General features: G+C 41.5%; 1 protein-coding gene across 1 annotated transcript in view; it reads left to right on the top strand.

Annotated features, from left to right (window-relative positions):
• The window catches only part of PARL (presenilin associated, rhomboid-like), a 21,178-nt gene extending 2,520 nt beyond the window's left edge, over positions 1 to 18,658 (top strand). Inside the window, exons 3-9 of the mRNA XM_014544501.1 lie at positions 1,422 to 1,470; positions 9,172 to 9,267; positions 10,743 to 10,892; positions 12,550 to 12,620; positions 14,295 to 14,396; positions 14,536 to 14,633; positions 18,342 to 18,658. Coding sequence (XP_014399987.1) covers positions 9,234 to 9,267; positions 10,743 to 10,892; positions 12,550 to 12,620; positions 14,295 to 14,396; positions 14,536 to 14,633; positions 18,342 to 18,453 — 567 coding nt within the window. The 5' untranslated portion in view covers positions 1,422 to 1,470; positions 9,172 to 9,233 and the 3' untranslated portion in view covers positions 18,454 to 18,658. The remainder of the gene's footprint in view (positions 1 to 1,421; positions 1,471 to 9,171; positions 9,268 to 10,742; positions 10,893 to 12,549; positions 12,621 to 14,294; positions 14,397 to 14,535; positions 14,634 to 18,341) is intronic.
• Positions 18,659 to 20,903: the final 2,245 nt, after the last annotated feature.

Genomic DNA, 20,903 nt, shown 5'->3' with positions numbered 1-20,903 from the left:
ATTCGGGAATCGAACCGTGATCTCCTGGTTCATAAATTGATACTCAACCACTGAGCCATGCTGGCCGGGCAGTAGCAGTGATTTTTATCCAGTACAGTTTGTTTGAGAAATACTAAAACTAATTTATTCCATAATCCCAGATCCCTTAGGAAGTTACAGGTTTCCAACACGTCTGCATTATAGATTTTTGTTGGTTTTTTAAAAAATATATATTTTATTGATTTTTTACAGAGAGATATTTTATTGATTTTTTTACAGAGAGGAAGGGAGAGGGATAGAGAGTTAGAAACATCGATGATGAGAGAGAATCATTGATCGGCCGCGTCCTACATCCCCCACTGGGGATTGAGCCGGCAACCCAGGCATGTGCCCTGATCAGGAATTGAACTGCAACCTCCTGGTTCACAGGATGGATCCATGTACATATTGATCTATAACATTTTATTTTAGAAAACCTTGTATATTTGTATTCGTATAAAGCCTGGTTCAATTTCATAATTCGCATATTTTTTATTTAAAAAACTTTAATCATGGAAAACTTTAAACAGATAAAAAAGTAAAGAGAATAGTGCAGTGCACTCTTATTATTCTGCTTCAGTGATAATTGATACATGGCCAACTTTGTTTTTCTTTTTTTTTAAAATTTTTTTATTGATTTCAGAGAGGAGGGTAGAGGGAGAGAGACATAGAAACATCAATGATGAGAAAAATCATCATCCTGCACGCCCCCTACTGGGGATCGAGCCTGAAACCCTGGCATGTATCCTGACCAGGAATTGATTGATCCCTGACCCCCTGGTTCATGGGTCAATGCTCAACCACTGAGCCACACTGGCCAGGCAGCTTTGTTTTCATCTAGTCCCCTTTCTTTCTCTTCCCTCCCCAGCACTGATTACTATAAAACAAATCCTAGGCATATTTCATCCATAAAAATTTCAGTGGGTGTCCCTGAAAGACTAGGATTCTCTGTTTCTCTTTTTTTTAAACCTCGGTACTATTATTATACCTAAAAAAGGGTAATTTTAGTAGAAAATATTATCAAAATTTTAAAACTAGATTGGACCTTGGTGAATAACCACTTACTGATACTTACCTATATCTGATAGGGTGGTAAGTGCTTTACTTTGTTGTTATTTCTCACAAGAATGCTGTTACATATCTCTTACTATCTCTATTTTATAATCAGGAAACTGAGGTTTAGAAGTAATCTACTAGTAGATCACAGAGCTAATCAGTGGCTCTGGGTAGAGGATATAGACAGTCTCCTATAAAGCACTTGTGCTTTCCACTCTATCACATGTATTATGTTTGTTGTTCATCAGTGATTTTCACATGCACAAAGCATTTTCTTTCTAGCTTTTCATTTGCCTACCCTGAAAGGATTTACCATATGGTGATATGCATTTTTCCTTCTGTTTTAGATTAACAAGTGGTGGAATAACCTAAGTGATGGCCAGCGGACTGTGACAGGTTTGTGTTAGCTTACACGTTTTAGCCATTCAAGGAAAGAGAAATCAAACCAAAAGGTACAGTATGTCACAGTCAATGGCTTTTGTACCATGCTCACCAATGGTTTAGAAGACATAGGGAGTCTCTGTACCTTTAGGCTAATATCACAGTGTAAGCAATAGTGTGGCATAAAGGTATACATGATGCTCTGGGTCAATTATTTTTAATTTTGATCTATCTTTGTTGTAGAATCCTAGCTTGTGAAATAGGCTATGAATAATTATTACTTCCGCTATTAAAAAAACAAAAGGGGACATTGATTAAGAACTTTCTTTATGCAGAATGCTTTATACACTTTCTCTCCCTACCTCACAAGGTTGCTTACAGGTTAGTTATTTCCCTTTTTACAGATAAGGAAACTGGCTTTCAGAGAAGGAACTTTACGACACTGCTAGTAAGTAGTAGAACCAAGGTTCAAAACCTGGGTCTGTCTGATTCTAAAGCGATTTTCTCTTTACTGTGTCATGCTATTTACAAAATCCTCTTTAAATGTAAGCATGCCATGCATATCATCATGATAATTTTTATTCTTTGTAAATTTTTATAGAAAGACAAATCTGACTCTTCAGGATAACACTTGTTATTTGAGACTTATTACATGAACTTAGTTATTTGAGAAATTTGGGGAAATGGATTTGAAAGTCCTTTTTAAAAAAAATTTCATTTATTGATTTTTAGAGAGAGGGGTAGGAAGAGAGAGAAAAACACCCATTTGTTGTTACACTTATTTATGCATTCATTGATTGATTTTTTAAAAAATATATTTTATTGATTTTAGAGAGGAAGGAAGAGGGAGAGAGAGATAAAAACATCAATGATGAGAGAAACATCACTGATTGGCTGCCTCCTGCACGCCCCCCACTAGGGATCAAGCCTGCAACCCAGGCATGTGCCCTTGGCCGGAATTGAACCTGGGACCCTTCAGTCCACAGGCTGACGCTCTATCCACTGAGCCAAACCAGCTAGGGCCATTGGTTGATTCTTGATGTGCCCTGACTGGGATCGAACTTGCAAACTTGGTGCATTGGGTCAATGCTCTAACCAACTGAGCTACTTGGCCAGGGCCAGATTTGAAAGTTCTTGAACAATTGTGCACATAGGAAAAAAATAACTCCCTAGGGCTGTGGTTGGCAAACTGCAGCTCGCAGCCACATGCAGCTCTTTGGCCCCTTGAGTGTGGCTCTTCCTAAGTCTTAGGAGTACCCTAATTAAGTTAATAACAATGTACCTACCTATATAGTTTAAGTTTTAAAAATTTGGCTCTCAAAAGAAATTTCAATCATTGTACTGTTGATATTTGGCTCTGTTGACTAATGACTTTGCCGACCACTGCCCTAGGGAAATAGCAAAATATTGCTTTTTCTCAAATATGACTAGACCAAATGATACTCTTAAATTTTCTGTACCTAAGTGGAGAAAAGGTGTTTAACTTTCAGTTTTTCTGTGTCCTCATTGGTACCTGATCTAGTCTTCAAGCTTATGGTTCAGACATTGCTTCCTACAAGAAGTGCATATTTTTTCTGAACTCATTGCACCTTTTAATAAGTTATAACAGAACCTGCCTTACATAATTTGCATGTAACATCCTCGAGGACATCAATGAGATTTTTCATTTGGTTATAGCACCTAGCATATAACTTGTACACAGTAAAGGCACTCAGTTAAAATCTGTTGAGTGAATGAATGTTGAGTGGGATCTTGAGTCAAAGGGTTGAGATTTTTAAAGATATGTCGTCATAAAGTAGAATGATTAGTCAGTGAGGTCTTAATAAAAATGACTTCAAGATAACTAATAGCACAACTGTTTCCAATGGAATTAATGGGTTTGGGTTTTTGTTTTGTTTTTTGTGGGTGTGCTTGTTTTCTGAAAGTATCCAAAATTAACTCCCTTAGGATAGCAAAGTTTTGATATCTTTGATATTTTCAAAGTATCTTAAAATTAGTTGATACCTCGTATTCTTTGAAGATGATGGAGATTTTATGCCATTTAATTTTGAGGAAACCTGGGATCAGAATTTAAAACCTTTCTCATGTCAATAAGTAATTTATTCAAAGAATATAATTAAAAATTATATTCGGTATATAATTAAAAATCCAAATTCTTTTGCCTAGCCTGCTTTTTCTTTAGTCAAATCTAGTTATTTGTATGCATGCATATAAGCATAACCAATGGACATAAGATACTGGGGGGTAGGGGAGGTCGGGGGATTGTTAAGGGCGGGGAAAAAAAGGAGACATATGTAATACTCTTTGTAATACTTTAAGCAATAAAACAATTAAAAAAAATCTAGTTATTTGACATGAAGAACATAGCAGTAGAGAGACAAACGTTGAGTGTAAAGTGCTTCGAACCACATAAATGTGAATGATCTTTCTAACGATCTTAAATCCTTTTTGTCAGATTATCTAAGTGACTTTTTTTTTTTGGGTCTGTGCCTCTCGCGGCACTGGGACGGGCAAGGCCGCCCGCCCCCCGGGCCGCCAAGAGCTACTCTACCCCTCGGTTCTGGCCGCCGGGAGCAGAGGAGCTCCGGGCGGGCTAAGTGACTTTTAAAGGCTGAAGAAAGTTCAGTGTGACCTCAGGCTTCTCTTGTGTGAAGTAATTATTCTGGTAGTAGTGATTCTAATTTTACAACATTTGGTAGTAAAGCTTAATAATAAATTAACTACATACTAAGATTCTCATGGTTAACAAACTAGTGCTTTACTTACGTCTTGTCTCTTTTCAGAGGCACCAGTTGTTAACCTTGCTTAGCTCTCCTGATTGCTTTCCTTATTCTGGTCCTAAGGGAGGTTAGCTCAGCCCCTGGTTTTAATTGAGGATAGGTTTATGGGGTGACAGATTCACTTGTGCCGCTCTCTTTCCTTGGATTTGTAGATGTTCTCTGAGTGTTACACAGAATAGGAAGAGATTGTGGCTTTGTTTAATCTCTTGTTTGCCCTAAATATTATTCTCACCCGAGGCAGCCTCAAACTTAAAACATTTGCCTGTAATTGTATTTGACAAACGCCCTCTTGGAAAAGGGGTTTTGTACTTGAGCTCCCAGGCAGGTCAAATATTGACAATTGCCTTGCAAGTGGGTGGGGTCTTCCAGAGAACTATTATCAGATTGGTCAGATGATAACAATTGTTTAGGAATGAGGCTTTGAAAGAGTTCTAGGTCCACTCTGTAACCTCTGTTGGTTGCCAGGCTGCACTAGGAGAGTGGATTGTTTTCAAGGATAACTTATAGCTAGAAAGTGGGGGATGGGACTAGGCAAGTTACAATGCCTCAAGCTCACTGTTCTTAGCAGGATTCTACCATTTTTCTTAAATACTGGGCTGTTGCAAGTCTTTGGCTAGTTTGCAGAGTTCTGAAAAAGTAAATTCTGACAATTTTTGCCAATTTTTAAACTTTTTATGAAGGAGAGATTTCTTTACTTCATTATTCTTGCTGATGTAATCCAGTGCATCACTTTCTAAAAAAAATATTTTTATTGATTTCAGAGATGAAGGGAGAGGGAGAGAGATAGAAACATCAGTGATGAGAGAGAATCATTGATTGGCTGCCTCCTGCACACCCCCTACTGGGGATTGAGCCCACAACTCGGGCATGTGCCCTTGACCAGAATTGAACCTGGGACCCTTCAGTCCGCAGGCCAATGCTCTATCCACTGAGCCAAACCAGTAGGGCCAACCCATCACTTTTGGTAAAGGTATGCACTGAGGCAGCAGAAACCTTCCCAAATCAATAGCTCTGAGCTTATCCATGAGCTTAGCTCTGAGTCAAGTGGAGGTAGGTAACACTCCTTCTAAATGGAGATATAAGTAGAAACCTTTAGCAATTCCTGTCTTTTGATTGGAGCTTTTAAGCCATTTACATTTAAAGTGATTGTTGATAGGTACTCATTTATTGCCATTTTATTTTTAACTATGTTCCTATGTTCTTTCTTCTTCTGGAAGAAACTGTACTTCTTTGAGCATTTGCATACTAGGTGCATGTACTATCTTATTTAAGCTTCACTACAACCTTCATGAGGTGTAGGAGTATTATCCTCATTTTATAAATGAGGAAACTGAAGTGAAGTGGGTGAAATGCTACAGGCCACAAAGCTATTAAGTGACATACCTAGGATTCAGACCTGTAAAGGCCATTTCCTTTCTACCATATTTTTCATTTATTGCAGCAGTTGCCAACCGGTGGTCCGTGAGGTCCGAAAGGTTGGCGACCGCTGATTTATTGGGCTGTCACTGTGTGACTGCTATATTTAATCATACTTTTTCATTTAGTCATCACTCAATTCTTTAAGGTAGATTTTATTACCCCCATTTTACAAAAGAGGAAACTGAGGCTGAGAGGTTAGACCTCTTGCCCAGGTTATAGTGTAATTAGCACAGAGTCAGTTCTACTGGACTCCTTCACCCATACCTTTGCGCTGCTTCATAGGCCAGGGATTACCACACCTTTTTCTGTTCAGCTGCTGCTGGGAACAGCCTATGCTTTTTCCCTGGTAAGAAGACCTTTGTCTGGTGTCCAAAGTTTTAGAGTGACCAAGGTCAGACGAAATCCTCTTGGCTACCCATGTCTCTACTAGAAAGAGCTCTGGATTAGAAATTCTGGCTTGGCCACTAAATTTGGCTCTCTGAAAGCTTGTACCTCTTAGGGCCACAGTTTTCTCAGCTATAATTGGCCTTCAAAATGGGATATGCAAGGAAGAAAATACCTGCTACTTTTCTCATTTCTTTTTAATCTGTTAGTGTGTTTATAGTGAATAATAGTGGTTCATATACATGATTTGGGTATGTTTGTTAGGTAGTTTACTGGTGGGATGTCTAACCATAGACCTCTGGTCTATGAAGTGTGAGGGGTTTGGACTACAGTGTGTTCCAGGGCCATATCCTATATAATAAAAGGGTAATATGCAAATCGACCAAACTGCGGAATGACCGGTCCCTATGACATGCACTGACCACCAAGGGGCAGACGCTCAATGCAGGAGCTGCCCCCTGGTGGTCAGTGCGCTCCCACAGGGGGAATGCCGCTCAGCCACAAGCCAGGCTGGCAAGCGTAGCGGCCTGCCTCTGCGGCAGCACTAAGGATGTCCAACTGTGGCATAGGCAGGGAGCGGGCCTAAGCCATCAGTCGGACATCCCCCTAGGGCTCCAGGACTGTGAAAGGATGCAGGCCAAGCTGAGGGACGCCCCCCCCCCCCGCCCCAGTGCACGAATGCCATGCACCAGGCCTCCAGTTCTGTCATAATTTACCAGAAAGGTTTCTTGTATTTGGGTTGAAAACTTGGCAATGTTAATTCTTTGACTACTGTTGACCTTGATATATGTGGTTATTTTTCCCTTTTTTAAGTCTTTTCCCCAGTTGTAGTCTCTACAGCCAGAGATGCTCTCTACTTCCCTACAGTGTTGTGGTGCTTGTGATTTCCAGACGTATGTGCTGTCACTGGTGTCTGGAAGGAACCTGAAGGAGCTTGTGGAACTGGCAGAGTAGGCAGAATAGTTGTGGCCATTTTCACCTTGGCAGCCAGGTTCAGGGGCCCTATCTTGCTCTCTTTGCATTGAATCACAATTGGAACAACTGCAAAGCTCTGACTGATTTCATCTTTCTGATCGTGGAAACCTAGGCAAAACTATTCTTAGTCTTCTTTACCCTGCGATATCCCAGTCACTGTGTACAACAACCTAGACCTAAGAGAGTTCTCTGGGAAGGCAAGGTATTTACCTCACCCCAAAGAAACTAAAGAACCCCAGGTACCAGAGTAATCACTGCTCACTTCCTTTAGGCTAGCCCCCTGAGGTCTTTCCTCCCATCTGAGGAGGTTCTGCCCTTCTGCTCAACCGCCTTGCCTAGAGTTCCAGGCGCCTCATTAGGAGATGCACATACACAGTGCTCATACTTACCTTGCTATGAGTCCTTTTTCTTATCCTTTCATAAATACTGTCCCTCTCACCATCTTTGAAAGAGTTCCAGTTAGTTACCAAAGATGGTATAACAGCTGTCACAGTCCCCACTAATAAGAATCTGATAAAATTGATGGAATCAAGTCAGTTAGATGCAATACCAGTAAACACCATTTAATTTACTTTGGAGAAAGGAAAAATGCTTCCAGTTCACCTATGACATTCCACCAGTTGTAAGATGCATCCTGATTTCAGATATTAAATGGAAAACATCTTAGAATCTATGAAAGTGGAAGTTTCCTTCTGTACCTACTCTCAAGTAGGAGAGCAAACACTGGAGAGACTAGGAATGCCAGGGAGTAGCTGAGAGCTTTATAGAGTGAGCAAATATGGAAGCCAGCGGTAACTCCAAGATGTAGCAGCTGGCAGGGTCTGAACAATGAATACCTTCTAAAAAAATCCTCTTACCAGAATGTTGGAAGCAGTCCTAATTATGATTGTAGATGTTGAAAGGGCTAGTTGCCTGTTGCCTAAAGAGACTGAGGAATGAATAAATGTTTCAATTTTTTAAATTCAATTAGATGAGTGCCTACTATGTGCAAAGAGCTGTGGTACATAAAATTAATGTAGTTTTAAAGTTTGTAGTTTTTAAAAAAATATATTTGTATTGATTTTATAGAGGAAGGGAGAGGGAGACAGAGAGAGACACATCAATGATAAGAGAGAATCATTGATTGGCTGCCTCCTGCATGCCCCACACTAAGGATCAAGCCTGCAACCTGGGCATGTGCCCTGAATGAATTCCTAGTTCATAGGTTGATTCTCAACCACTGAGCCACCCAGCCAGGCAAAGTTTGTAGTTTTCACATCCAATCCAGCCTCTAATAATTTTGTGACTAAATTGTTAATTCTGTCATTAAATAAACCAACTCAGTTGAGTGGTAGTTCTGGTAACATCAGTTCTTGCAGAAATATGAAAATCACCCAACTCCCAAATGTAAACATTTTTAAAAGTAACTGCATAAATCTTCCACATTATTCCTGAACTCTTAGCCAATGTATTTTTCTCAAACATGTGGATCTTCATCTACATAGATAATATATAGATGTTTCATAAGCTATCCCTAAGTTTAAGGAGCGTACCATTCTCTGTAGAAAAAGAAGTGATGTTACATAGTTTTTCTCCTTTGGCCAAAGGACCTAGTCTGTACATTATTTCTGTTTATGGGTTGGCCATTACCAAACAATAATTATAGATCTAATTATTGATTTAGAAGAGTAGACTGTTGTGAAGAAGTAAACTATGGATCTGAGTGAGAGAAGTTAGCTCCTAGAGCATTTGCGATTTTTCAGGAATTCTCTGACTTTACCAACACGTGACAGTTTTGATACTTAAAATCCTTAGCTCAGCCGAAACCGGTTTGGCTCAGTGGATAGAGCGTCGGCCTGCGGACTGAGGGGTCCCGGGTTCGATTCCGGTCAGGGGCATGTACCTGGGTTGCGGGCACATCCCCAGTGGGAGATGTGCAGGAGGCAGCTGGTCGATGTTTCTCTCTCATCGATGTTTCTGACTCTATCCCTCTCCCTTCCGCTCTGTAAAAAATCAATAAAATATATTAAAAAAAAAAAATCCTTAGCTCACTTTTTCTCCCCAAGTGTGTAATACTTTTATATAATTGTGGTAGAAAATCTTATTCAGGTGGACTTTTAATCAGACTTTCTTTGCTTTTATTTTTAACTATCCTAAGTTATAAATATTTATTTTGTAGGTATCATAGCTGCAAATGTCTTTGTATTCTGTTTATGGAGAGTACCTTCTCTACAGCGGGGAATGATCAGATATTTCACATCCAATCCAGCCTCAAGTAAGTCTGACTTGTGTAATTTTATTTTGAGGTAGAGTAATATGAAAGAAATATGCTTTATGTTAATTGAATGTTATAAAAAGGATGAGTTCTTATTAACAGTTATAAGCAAAATCAGAGGATAGCCTGTAAGCTCTTCAAGAACAGGGACCCCCACTTTCTTACTGCTATGTCCTGGGTACCCACAGTGTGCCTTGCACATAATAGATATCTAAATATTACTTAGTAACTTAAATTCATGATCACTACAAGTTTACTCTTGTACATTTTTAAGTATATTTTTATTGATTTCAGAGAGGAAGGAGAGGGAGAGAGAGATAGAAACATCAGTGATGAGAATCACCATTGTTTACTGCTCTTTGAGAAGACTGTTATTTACTAATTCTTTCTTCTAACCAACTTTCACCATAGTGACAAGTTACTTTTATTGAACTGAGAATTGTTACTGGTTGCTTAATAAGTAGAAAAGACCTAACCGGTTTGGCTCAGTGGAGGGAGCGTTGGCCTGCGGACTAAAGGGTCCCAGGTTCGATTCCGGTCAAGGCCATGTACCTTGGTTGCAGGCATATTCCCAGTAGAGGGTGTGCAAGAGGCAGCTGATCGATGTTTCTCTCTCATCGATGTTTCTAACTCTCTATCCCTCTCCCTTCCTCTCTGTAAAAAATCAATAAAATATATATTTTTTAAAAAAGGCTCTCCAGAGCCTTTTGAAAAAAAAAATAAGTAGAAAAGAGATTTAGCTCAGCCCGTGTGGCTCAGTGGTTGAGCATCATCTTACGAACCAGGAGGTCATGATTCAATTCCAGGTCAAGGCCCGGGTTGTGGACTCGATCCCCAGTAGGGGCATGCAGGAGGCAGCCAATCTATCATTGATGTTTCTTTCTCTCCTATTTTAATTGATTTTCCGAGAGAGGAAAGGAGAGGGAGAAAGAGATACATCAATATGAGAGCAGAACATTGATCAGCTGCCTCCTTCACACCCCTTACCAGGGATTGAGCCCGCACCCTGGGCATGTGCCCTGACTGGGAATCAAACCAGTTACCTTTAGGTGAATGGGACGATGCTCGACCAACTGAATCACACCAGCCAGGGCAGTTTATTTAACCTTTTTGTTAATCCTCACCTGAGAATATTTTTCCATTGATTTTTTTAGAGATAGTGGAGAGGGTCAGGGGAAAGGAGAGAGAGAGAGAGAAAAACACATTGATGTGAGAGAAACACATTGATTGGTTGCCTCCCACGCGGCCCTGACCAGGGCTGGGGGTGATCAGAGTCAAACCTGGGACCCTTCAGTCCTTGGGCTGACGCTCCATCCACTGAGCCAAACCGGCTAGCGCTTATTTAATCTTTTAACTGGTTCTGTTTTTGTTTCCCATGTTTGATTTCACAATAATAATGGAAAAAATCTAAAATAGACTATTTTTACTAGTGGTATGTTTCACGATTACCAGTCTGTGTTTTTCTTCTCTCCCAGAGGTCCTTTGTTCTCCAATGTTGCTGTCCACATTCAGTCATTTCTCCTTGTTTCACATGGCAGCAAATATGTATGTGTTGTGGAGCTTCTCCTCCAGCATCGTGAACATCCTGGGCCAGGAGCAGTTCATGGCAGTGTACTTATCTGCAGGTAACAAGCTTTATTCTTGGGCTTTTCAGAGTGCACTCACTCACCCATCTGGAGAAGGGACAACGGAAATGAGTAGAGCCATGTTCTACGCACAGGAAGTGCTCAGTATGCATTTGTGTCTCAGGTTGTACGCAGAGAAGACGACCACAGACTGGTGGGGCTGTTGCTTCACTTTTGCAGATTTTCTCTTACTGTGAATTATTTAGCTACTGTTTAGTTTTAAATTAGTCAGTTAAACAGTAGTTAAAGTTTCGTGTTGAACTTAAACATGTCCTTTTTATGTCACTAGGTCTTGGTTTATTTTATTTAAAAAATATTTTTATTGATTTCAGAGAGGAAAAGAGAGAGAGAAACATCAATGATGAGAGAGAATCATTGATTGGCTGCCTCCTGCATGCCCCACACTGGGGATCGAGCCCACAACCCAAGCATGTGCCCTGACTGGGACCTCCTGGTTCATAGGTTGATGCTCAACCACTGAGCTACTCTGGCTGGGCTTGGTCTCTTTATTTTACAGATAAATAGTTCCCAGACTTCCCGGCTGTCGCAGTCATCTGAATCTTTATTCAGTAACCTTAAGCGCATTTCGCACAGTGTGTTCAGCTTCCAGAACGCTTTTTTCAGAGCTGTCCTGTAAGATTGTCAGGAATGAGTTTATTCTTGCAAGCGTACGTGTTAGCAGGGACCCACTTTGGTTGTGGTCCAGGAGGTAGCATCATTTCCTTATTTCAGCCAGGAAGTGGTAGTGCAGGATTCCAGGTTCCTAATGTTGCTAACTTGAATTGATTCGTTAAATTTTGTTTATCTCTCTTTGTAAAATGTACTTAACTAAAGCCATAAAGTATAAAAATTCATCTTTTAAATCCCTTCATTTAAAGCAGGATATCTGGTAGTTATTCTGTAGTGAGCTTAGAGATGGAAGACCTAGGTTTAGATACTTTTTCTGCCACCAGCTGTGTGATGTTACAGAAAAGACTATATACCTCTCCGAGGATAATGATATGTAGAAAGATTAAATAGAAGCATCTACCACAAGGCCCAGAATGAGTACTTAATTAGTGTTATCAAATACTCGTGTTCATCTAGTCCCTCAGAACTAGAAGCTGAGTGGTTTCTCTGGGTAAGATAAGGGTGTAGTTTTCCCCCAAGCATTAGTTGTATTGTAGGTCAAAGAGTCTTTTAAGTGCCATTTATACCTGCTCTGTAGGAAGTTGTTTTTATAAATGAGCCACACTCAGCTCAGGTGATGTTGGAGGCAAAGGCATCTGTAAAGGACCATCTATCTAAGTCTGCAGCAGAATCAGTGGGTGAGCTGGGTAAATAAGGACTCCCCAGTCCCACTGCAGGGTTCTGATTTAGTGTTTGGAATGCAGCCCAGAGGATTCCCAGACAGTTGGTGAGTTTGGAATTAGTCTCTTTTCTTCACGATATAGATGAGGAGAAAGGTAACTGAGAGGTCAAGTAAATGACTCTGTTACTCAGAAAGTTGTGCTGTCGGTCTGGCTTTTCTTTCCCTGTAAAATACCTGGAGTGAGACATGCCTGCACCTCCTATGACCCAGCTGGGTCCCCGCACTGTTCATCTCTGTGCGTGAAGATCAGAAATGGGAACCATTGTGATACCTCACTAAAATGACTGAAATGTGCTTATTTCTCAGGTGTTATTTCCAATTTTGTCAGTTATGTGTGTAAAGTTGCTACAGGAAGATATGGACCATCACTTGGAGCAGTAAGTATTTCTAACTTAAAATATTTTAATTTTACAGATAAAATTAAAAGTTTACAGAAGTTTTTAACTTCATTTTGAAATAATTTTAGAGTTACAAAAAGTGGCAAAATTAGTACAGAGACTTCCTATATGCCCTTCACCCTACTGTTAACTACAGAAGGACCACACAGTTATCAAAGCCAGGAAATTAGCATTGAAACAGTTATTTCTATTAACTGTTAACTAATCTATATCTAATTTAGAATTTATACATTTCTAAAGCCTTGTAAATTTGAGGCTATAAATTTTAACTATTGGTCATTTATATATGCTTACTGGAATAGAGTACATATCAAGAGTAGCCAACAAGATAGGATATCAACCTAGGTGGCCATCAAGAGATGAATGAATAAAGATGTAGCATATATACACACACACACACAATGGAGTATTAACCATTAGAAACAATGAAATCTTGCCATTTACAGCAACATGGATGGACCTAGAGCAGCGGTTCTCAACCTGTGGGTCGCGACCCCTTTGGGGGTCGAACAACCTTTTCACAGGGGTCGCCTAAGACCATTGGAAAACACATATATAATTACATATTGTTTTTGTGATTAATCACTATGCTTTAATTATGTTCAATTTGTAACAATGAAAATACATCCTGCATATCAGATATTTACATTACGATTCATAACAGTAGCAAAATTACAGTTATGAAGTAGCAACGAAAATAATTTTATGGTTGGGGGTCACCACAACATGAGGAACTGTATTAAAGGGTCTCAGCATTAGGAAGGTTGAGAACCACAGATCTAGAGAGTATTATGCTCAGTGAGGTAAATTGGCTGCACCAGTTCACATTCCCATCAGCAGTGCACAAGGGTTCCCTTTTCTCCACATTCTTGCCAACACCTGTTATTTCGTGTCCTTTCTATGAAAGGCATTCTAACAGATGTGAGGTGATACCTGATTTTGGTTTTGATGATTTGTGATGTTGAGCACCTTTTCGTGTACCTGTTGGTCATTTGTATGTCTTTGGGAAAATGTCTGTTCAGATTCTTTGCCCATTTTTTAACCCCTTTGCCCAATATTTCGTACAGTAGTAACTGAATGCTTTTTTTTTCATCTTCACCTGAGGATATGTTTTATTTTTAAAAAAATATATTTTTATTGATTTCAGAGAAGGGAGAGGGAGAGAGAGAGATAGAAACATCAATGATGAGAGAATCACTGATTGGCTGCCTCCTGCATGCAACCCAGGCATGTGCCCTTGACTGGAATTGAACCTGGAACCTTCAGTCCGTAGGCCAATGCTCCATCCATGGAGCCAAACCGGCCAGGGCTATTTTATTGATTTTTTTTAGGGGGCGGGGGAGGTTGGAGGGAGGGGGAAGAGAAAGAGAGATGGAGAAAGAGAGAGAGAACGGAAACATCAGTGTGAGAGAGAAACATCAGTTAGTTGCCTCCCACTCACCCTGACCCTGCTTGAACCTGCAACCTTTTGGTATATGGGACAATATTGCAACCTACTAAGCCACCCGGCCAGGGCAGTAACTGAAACTTTTAAGCTTTGTGCTCACCTAGAAACTTGTGGCTTGTTAGCTTTCTGGAAAAGTACTTCTACATTAGATGTTGAGGTCACTAAGCAGTTGCCTGCTGAGCGTTCACCAGTGTGTCCATTTGCAGTCAGGCGCCATCATGACGGTCCTGGCAGCTGTCTGCACTAAGATCCCAGAGGGGAGGCTCGCCATTATCTTTCTCCCGATGTTCACGTTCACCGCAGGGACTGTGAGTATTTTCATGAAGTGAGGTGTGGGGATGGTGGTGGTGTTTTTATATTGACTGAATTCTTGCCCTTAAATTAGAAATGTCAGTGCTGAAGGAAGCAAAGTTGTACCAGTTATGTTCTTTTTTTGCTGGCTTGCAGGCCCTAAAAGCCATTATTGCCATGGATACAGCTGGAATGATCCTGGGATGGAAATTTTTTGATCATGCAGCACATCTTGGGGGAGCTCTCTTTGGAATGTAAGTTTTGAGTGTAATTGATTACTACATGGCTTTTTCAGGTCATTTTCCTCTTAAATAAGACAGAGTAAGGCGGGGGCAGGTGGGGTTGGGAGGGCGAGGAATCCTCAACATGGTTTGCTTTGGCCTTACCCAGTTTCACATGTGAGGTGGGACATGAGAATATCAGCCCTGCCCCTGCCTCAGTCACTTGTAGAGAGAAACCGGCTGTGCCTTTACCCTACCCTTAACCTCAGGCCTCCCCACTCCTCACCTGTCATGATTCCCAGCCTCTTTTGGAGACTGTTCCCCAGCCCCCAGTCTGGGCTATCATCTCCTTTCCCCACTCTCAGACTTCCTCTCCCCTGCCCAGACCCCACCCTGACCTCCATCTCACAGGTGCTAGGCAGACACCGAGTGGGCAGAGCTGTGCTTTGCCTGCAGTGAGCATGTGCGTGCGTGCACACTGCGTAACAGGCCAGTGGTGACCACTTCTGAGCATCTGTTACATGGCAGGCACTGAGCTACTACCTCACGTTATACTATCATTACCTCTGTGAATGAGCTCAATTGCTACAGGAAGATATGGACCATCACTTGGAGCAGTATTTTCATGAAGTGAGGTGTGGGGACAGTGGTGGTATTTTTTTTAAGAGGTGTCCTTTTTTTTAAGAGAGAGGAAGGGAGAGAGAGAGAGAGTTAGAAACATCGATGAGAGAGAAACATCGATCAGCTGCCTCCTGCACAACTCCTACTGGGGATGTGCCTGCAACCAAGATACATGCCCTTGACCGGAATCGAACCTGGGACCCTTCAGTCTGCAGGCCAACGCTCTATCCACTGAGTCAAACCGGTCAGGGCAGTGGTGGTATTTTTATATTGACTGAATTCTTGCCCTTAAATTAGAAATGTCAAACTGCTCTTAAGTAGCCTAGCAGAACTCAGTTCCAGAGCCCTTCCCACCCTGTCATACTTGAGTATAATTGCATTGTGGTCACAAGGTCCTTCACGTGTGCTTCAGACAGTGGACGTTCTGTATATAGCGTCTTTGTCACAGAACTTCCCCGGGACTCCTGAAGCCCTCTGACCAGGAGAGTCCCTTTAGCAGAGTTATCGTCTGTCTGATGTGCTGGATCCCCTGATGGCCTATCTTTTCTTGTATAAATGTTGCCTTTTGCCTTTACTTGGTTTTTACTTTGTTTCATGACAATGGGAAAACTGAAGTTTTTAAATTTTTTTTAGAAAAGAAGAATCTATTCTCAGTGGAGCAGTTTTGCCCAGTAGGCGGTAGAATTAAATGCCATTATGCCATTTTTAATTTTTAGTGATGATTAAAGAATAGCATATGTGAGTTCTAGCTTTAACATCAGCACATTATAAATAGTAGACACTGACCTGATATTACAGCATGAGAAACGAAGACTTACGAAAAAGCGTTCTGTTTTATGAACTCTAAATTTATCTGAATCCTTCCATGTGTACTTAAAGGATTTTATCCCCAGCAGGTTTTATTCTTCTGAACTATAATTAGGTGACTTTTTTCCATTCTGAAAATAATTGGATCAAATACATTTTAAGTCCAGGATCTGAAAGGCAGAGGAATCCATTTTCTTTGCTGTTTCTAATTTCAACTTCTTGTATTTACTCTGTCTCATCATATCCAGAACATCTTCAGATATAGAAGTCCTTGCTGATAGTAAAGGTTCCATTAGCATCCTCCTGCACATTTCCTTGACTTTATGTCCCTCACCAAATTTTATGTTCTTCACCTTATGCTGCAGCAATAATAATAGGTGACCGAGTGAATATATGCGGTTGCCTAAGCTACGGACTGATGTGTGTAATACTCTTAAAATCCTGTGAGGTATTCCTTTTTACCTTAAAGAAGGGCACTCGTTCAAGGTCACAAAGTCATTGCAGAGCTAGAGTTTCAGATTGCACACCAGACTGAGGCTGTAAAAAAACAAAGACACCCAGAAATTGGTGGCTTTGTAGTGTTTTCCTAATTTAAATTTAGCGAAATAACCAGTTTACATTTGAACTTACATTATAATCAGAAAGGTGTACCGGAAGGATTAACATATTTGACTCTGCTTGAAATAAGTAGGTTAAAAATGTTTGGGAAGAACTCGGTATTAATTGAGAGTTTCTGACAAATGAGTCATTTCTTGCAAGAGTTTTACAATTGCATTTGAATCTTAAAGTGATACTTTTTTTTCTTGTTCTAAGTTTACCACAGAATTTGACTAAACCCAAAATAATTCTTGTTACATGACTATTAATTTGCATGCTTTTAAAAATATTTTTAATTGATTTTTGTAGTGTGAGGGGAAGGGAGAGGGAGAGAGAGAAATATTGATGTGAGAGCAAAAAATCAATTGGCTGCCTCCTGCATGCCCCCTACCGGGGATTGAGCCCACAAGCAGGGCATGGCAGCTTCTCAGTATACCGGGTGACACCCTACCAACTGAGCCACATTGGTCCAGGGCTGCATGTTTTTATAAATTTCTTTCTGTGAGTTTACTAGTTTTCTTAATTTTTCAAAATTGTAATGGTGACTTTTTATGATCAGATTTTAATTATTTTTATTGAATATTAAAATTTAGGTACAAAGTCAACCACTTATAATAAAAAAAAATACTCAGAACATTTAAAATGTTAAAACCTTAAACTGCTATTCTGATACACATGTAAAGCAAATAGTGCATTTTTTTCAGTCAGGTGTCTGAGAGATGCAAAAATCAACAAAATCTGGTCTTTCCCTCAGGGGACAAGAAATCTGGGGAAACCAGGACAAAAATAAAGGTTTCAGTAATAAACAATTTCATTAACAGCCATTTCAAATCAATCCCACCTCCTCCAGGAACCCTCCCAGCCTCCCCCAGCCCAGGAGAGGTAGATGCCCCTGAGTCACACTTGCAACTTGCGCTGCCCTGAGGTTGAGCACCTGGTCTTGCTTGCGGTACCTGGGCCTGTCAGCTTCTCAAAAGCAGGCCCTTCTCATTGGTCCCTCAGTCTGTGCTCCTAGGTGGGCAGTGGTTAGAGCATAGGTTTCAGAGTCAGGTTTGGGTTCTGGTCTCAATTCTGGTGATTCCTAGTTGTGCAACCTGAGCTAGTTAAGTCACTAAACCTGTCAGTGTTTCATCTTCCTTAGCTCAGGCTGCTTTTAGGCAGTTTTTTAACAGGAGAATGGGGATTAGAACTGTACTTTAAAAGATGGGTAGAATTTGGATCAGCAAACGACCCTTTGCTTAGCCAGGTGGAAAATGACGAGAAACATTTAAACTAGCCGTCACTAGTAAGTCAGCTCTACTTCTGAATTTTCTTACCAGGATTAGAATTGGTCTGACCTGGTGGTGAGTCCTTGATGGGCCACTTAGAAGCTGTTAGCACCTTGGGCAGATTACCTTCTCTCAGACTTGGCCTCCTCCTGTCTGTAACAGGAGACGTGATGCTTAACTTGCAGGGCTGTGGTGAATCCAGAGTAGTGTGTGTGAAGTACTTACACTTCTCAGTTCAGTCACGTGTGGTCCCACCCTACTTCGACCCTTTACATACTCCAAATATTAAAGGTAAATCATGGATATATATCACATAAATTAATCAGCTACTTTAATAAGCTAGATAGTAAATGACGGCGGCATTAATTTTTTAAATGTCATCATGGTGCTTAGCATGTGTATGTCATACTGTTTGAATGTGGGCCTGCTTTGTTTTTCTTTTTCCCAGATGGTATATTACTTACGGTCATGAACTCATTTGGAAGAACAGGGAGCCTCTAGTGAAAATTTGGCATGAAATGAGGACTAATGGCCCCAAAAAAGGAGGCGGCTCTAAGTAAAACGGGTTGGACGACCCTGGTGCATCTGGTCCTTGCTGCCTGGAAGCCCCAGGACACATCGGCCCTGGAGTGACCACGTCTTTGCTCCTGGAAGACACCGGCTTCTGCTTTCCCAGAATTTTAAACTGTGTCCTCAGTACCTGTCTTACTAGAAAGTGAACTCTGACAATGTTGTGACATAAAGGTTTATACTCTAGTTTGTAAACAGAGGGTGTGTGTCTCTTCTGAAGAGCAGTAGTGTTGCCCTGGAATCCTGTTATGTCTGATGTAGGCTGAGCTGTGAACCCAGCAGGGTGCACAGGGGAAGACCTGATGGACGACACTTGGAGGGGAATCTAGAATGGCTCCCAGGTGTCTGCACATTGGCCTTCTCACATCTCTGCTAAGCATTTACCCTTACCCACCTGCCCCTTTCCTGGGTTGACTAATAGGTAAAAGTTAAGAGTATCTTCTCTCTGACATGGTCTGAAACAACAGCTGCATTATTTTATAAAGTTTCCCAAGAGGGTTAATGTTTCCTGGCAGTTAGTGGCATACACAAAAAGCTATTTTTAGGCTTTTGCTTTCTTGGTTAACATTGAAACTAAATGAGACTTAAAGGAAGTATCTTGGATAAATTCAGACTAGAGCCTGAGCCTAATTGCATCTTACATTTGAAAAGGTACATTCTTTGAATTTAAGCATTTTACTGAAATACCAGACAATGGTCATCATAGTAGCTTCACTTTTGTGGAACTAACTTGCCCTCGTGATTGAGAGTTATTTCTAGGAAATGCAATTTGAGAATTTAAGTTTTTCTTGAGTAGATTTAAGTTTTTCTTGAGTAGAGGAGTTTTTAAAAATATATTTTTATTGATTTCAGAGAGGAAGGGAAAGAGAGAGAGAGAGAAACATCAATGATGAGAATCCATCGGCTGCTTCCTGCAAGCCCCCCATTGGGGATGGAGCCTGCAACCTGGGCACGTGCCTTGACTGGGAATCAAACCGTGACCTCCTGGTTCATAGGTCGATGCTCAACTACTGACCACACCAGCTGGGCAGGACTAACTATTTCAGTCACCAAATCTAGGTGGCTAATTCCTGGTCCATGGAGGTCACACAAAGGCAGCTGCTCCACTGGTGTTCACAGTATGCTCCTCTCCTGGAGCCTCCTACGCCATAGCCTGGCCAGGGGAGCACTATGTCCCTTTGCTGTGACTCCAAGCTAAGACAGGCAGTGGTTTGGAAGAGGAACCCTACTGTGAGGGCTGGGCTGTACTGCACTTCTCTCTGAGGTGCAACATCTTGGATACCATCCAAGAATGTGCTTGGAATGCAGCTCTGGGTAAACAGTGCTGTTTCATTAGTGTTATTGGTGTAATCGCTCTGCAGTGTGCACCGAGGCCAGGTGTCAAAAATTCAGGAGACCTTTGCCCTAGCCAGTTTTGCTCAGTGGGTAGAGCGTCGGCCTGCGGACCAAAGGGTTCTGGGTACAATTCCCGCTCAGGGCACATGCCTGGGTTGGGGGCTCGGTCCAATGTGCAGGAGGCAGCCAATCAATGATTCACTCTCAAAATTGATGTTTCTATCTCTTCCTCTCCTTTCCTCTCTGAAATAAATAAAAATATATTTTAAAATATATTCAAGAAACCTTTGATTGTGGCCAGGGGCTTGTTTCTGATGCTTGCATGCAGTAGACTGACCTTTAGCCTGGAGGATTACCCAAATTTAGCTTTGCAGTAAAACAAGAATATAGCCCCAGGAGGGAAGGGAATTTATAGTGATTATAATGATAATTTACAGTCATCATTACAGGGTTAGCTTCTGACTGTACACGTTGTGGCTGCCTGTCCATGTTACTAGATCTTCCACTATGTTTGTAGCATAGTGGCCAAAGATGTGTGGCAGTTTTATAAACTAAAAGCCTTCCACCATGCTTTCAAATTAGAACGTGGGAAAGGTCCGCTGAGGGCTAATGCCAATTCCCAATGAAAAGTGGGTTGGTTGTCACACATTGAGCATTGTTAAGGCAAATACTGGTGACTCACAGCTGATTGATGCGTTTTCTCTGGGAAGCATGGCCCCAAGTTTTCCCTGTGTCCCTCTCATCGCTGCGCCTCCCCTGCGTGACGGCGAGTCCCTGAGGTGCAGCCCGGCCCGAATGCGGCAGCCTCGCCACGGCCACGCGGTCCCCAAGACAAACCCGCGCTGAGGCGGCTGTCCCGGGTGCTGGCTGAGGGCGATCCACAAAGCCAGGCCTGATTTATAAGGTAACATTTAGGGAACTTGGACTAAATTAGGGAACATTCTAAAAGTTGGACCTTTGTCAATGCCTCCAGGCAGTTTCGTACCCCACCCCCTGATCCCCGCTTCGGCGCCCTTCCGGTCGGGCGGTTTTCCCTGGCTCGCTCCGCTCCAGCTGTGCACACCGGGTCCCAGCCGCACCTCCCCGGTCCTCCCCACTCGCCTAC

This window comes from Myotis brandtii, unplaced genomic scaffold (genome assembly GCF_000412655.1).
Source record: "Myotis brandtii unplaced genomic scaffold, ASM41265v1 scaffold368, whole genome shotgun sequence".
Classification (NCBI taxonomy): domain Eukaryota; kingdom Metazoa; phylum Chordata; class Mammalia; order Chiroptera; family Vespertilionidae; genus Myotis; species Myotis brandtii.
The sequence above is the reverse complement of the archived record's forward strand: the minus strand, read 5'-3'. Positions and strand labels throughout refer to the sequence as shown.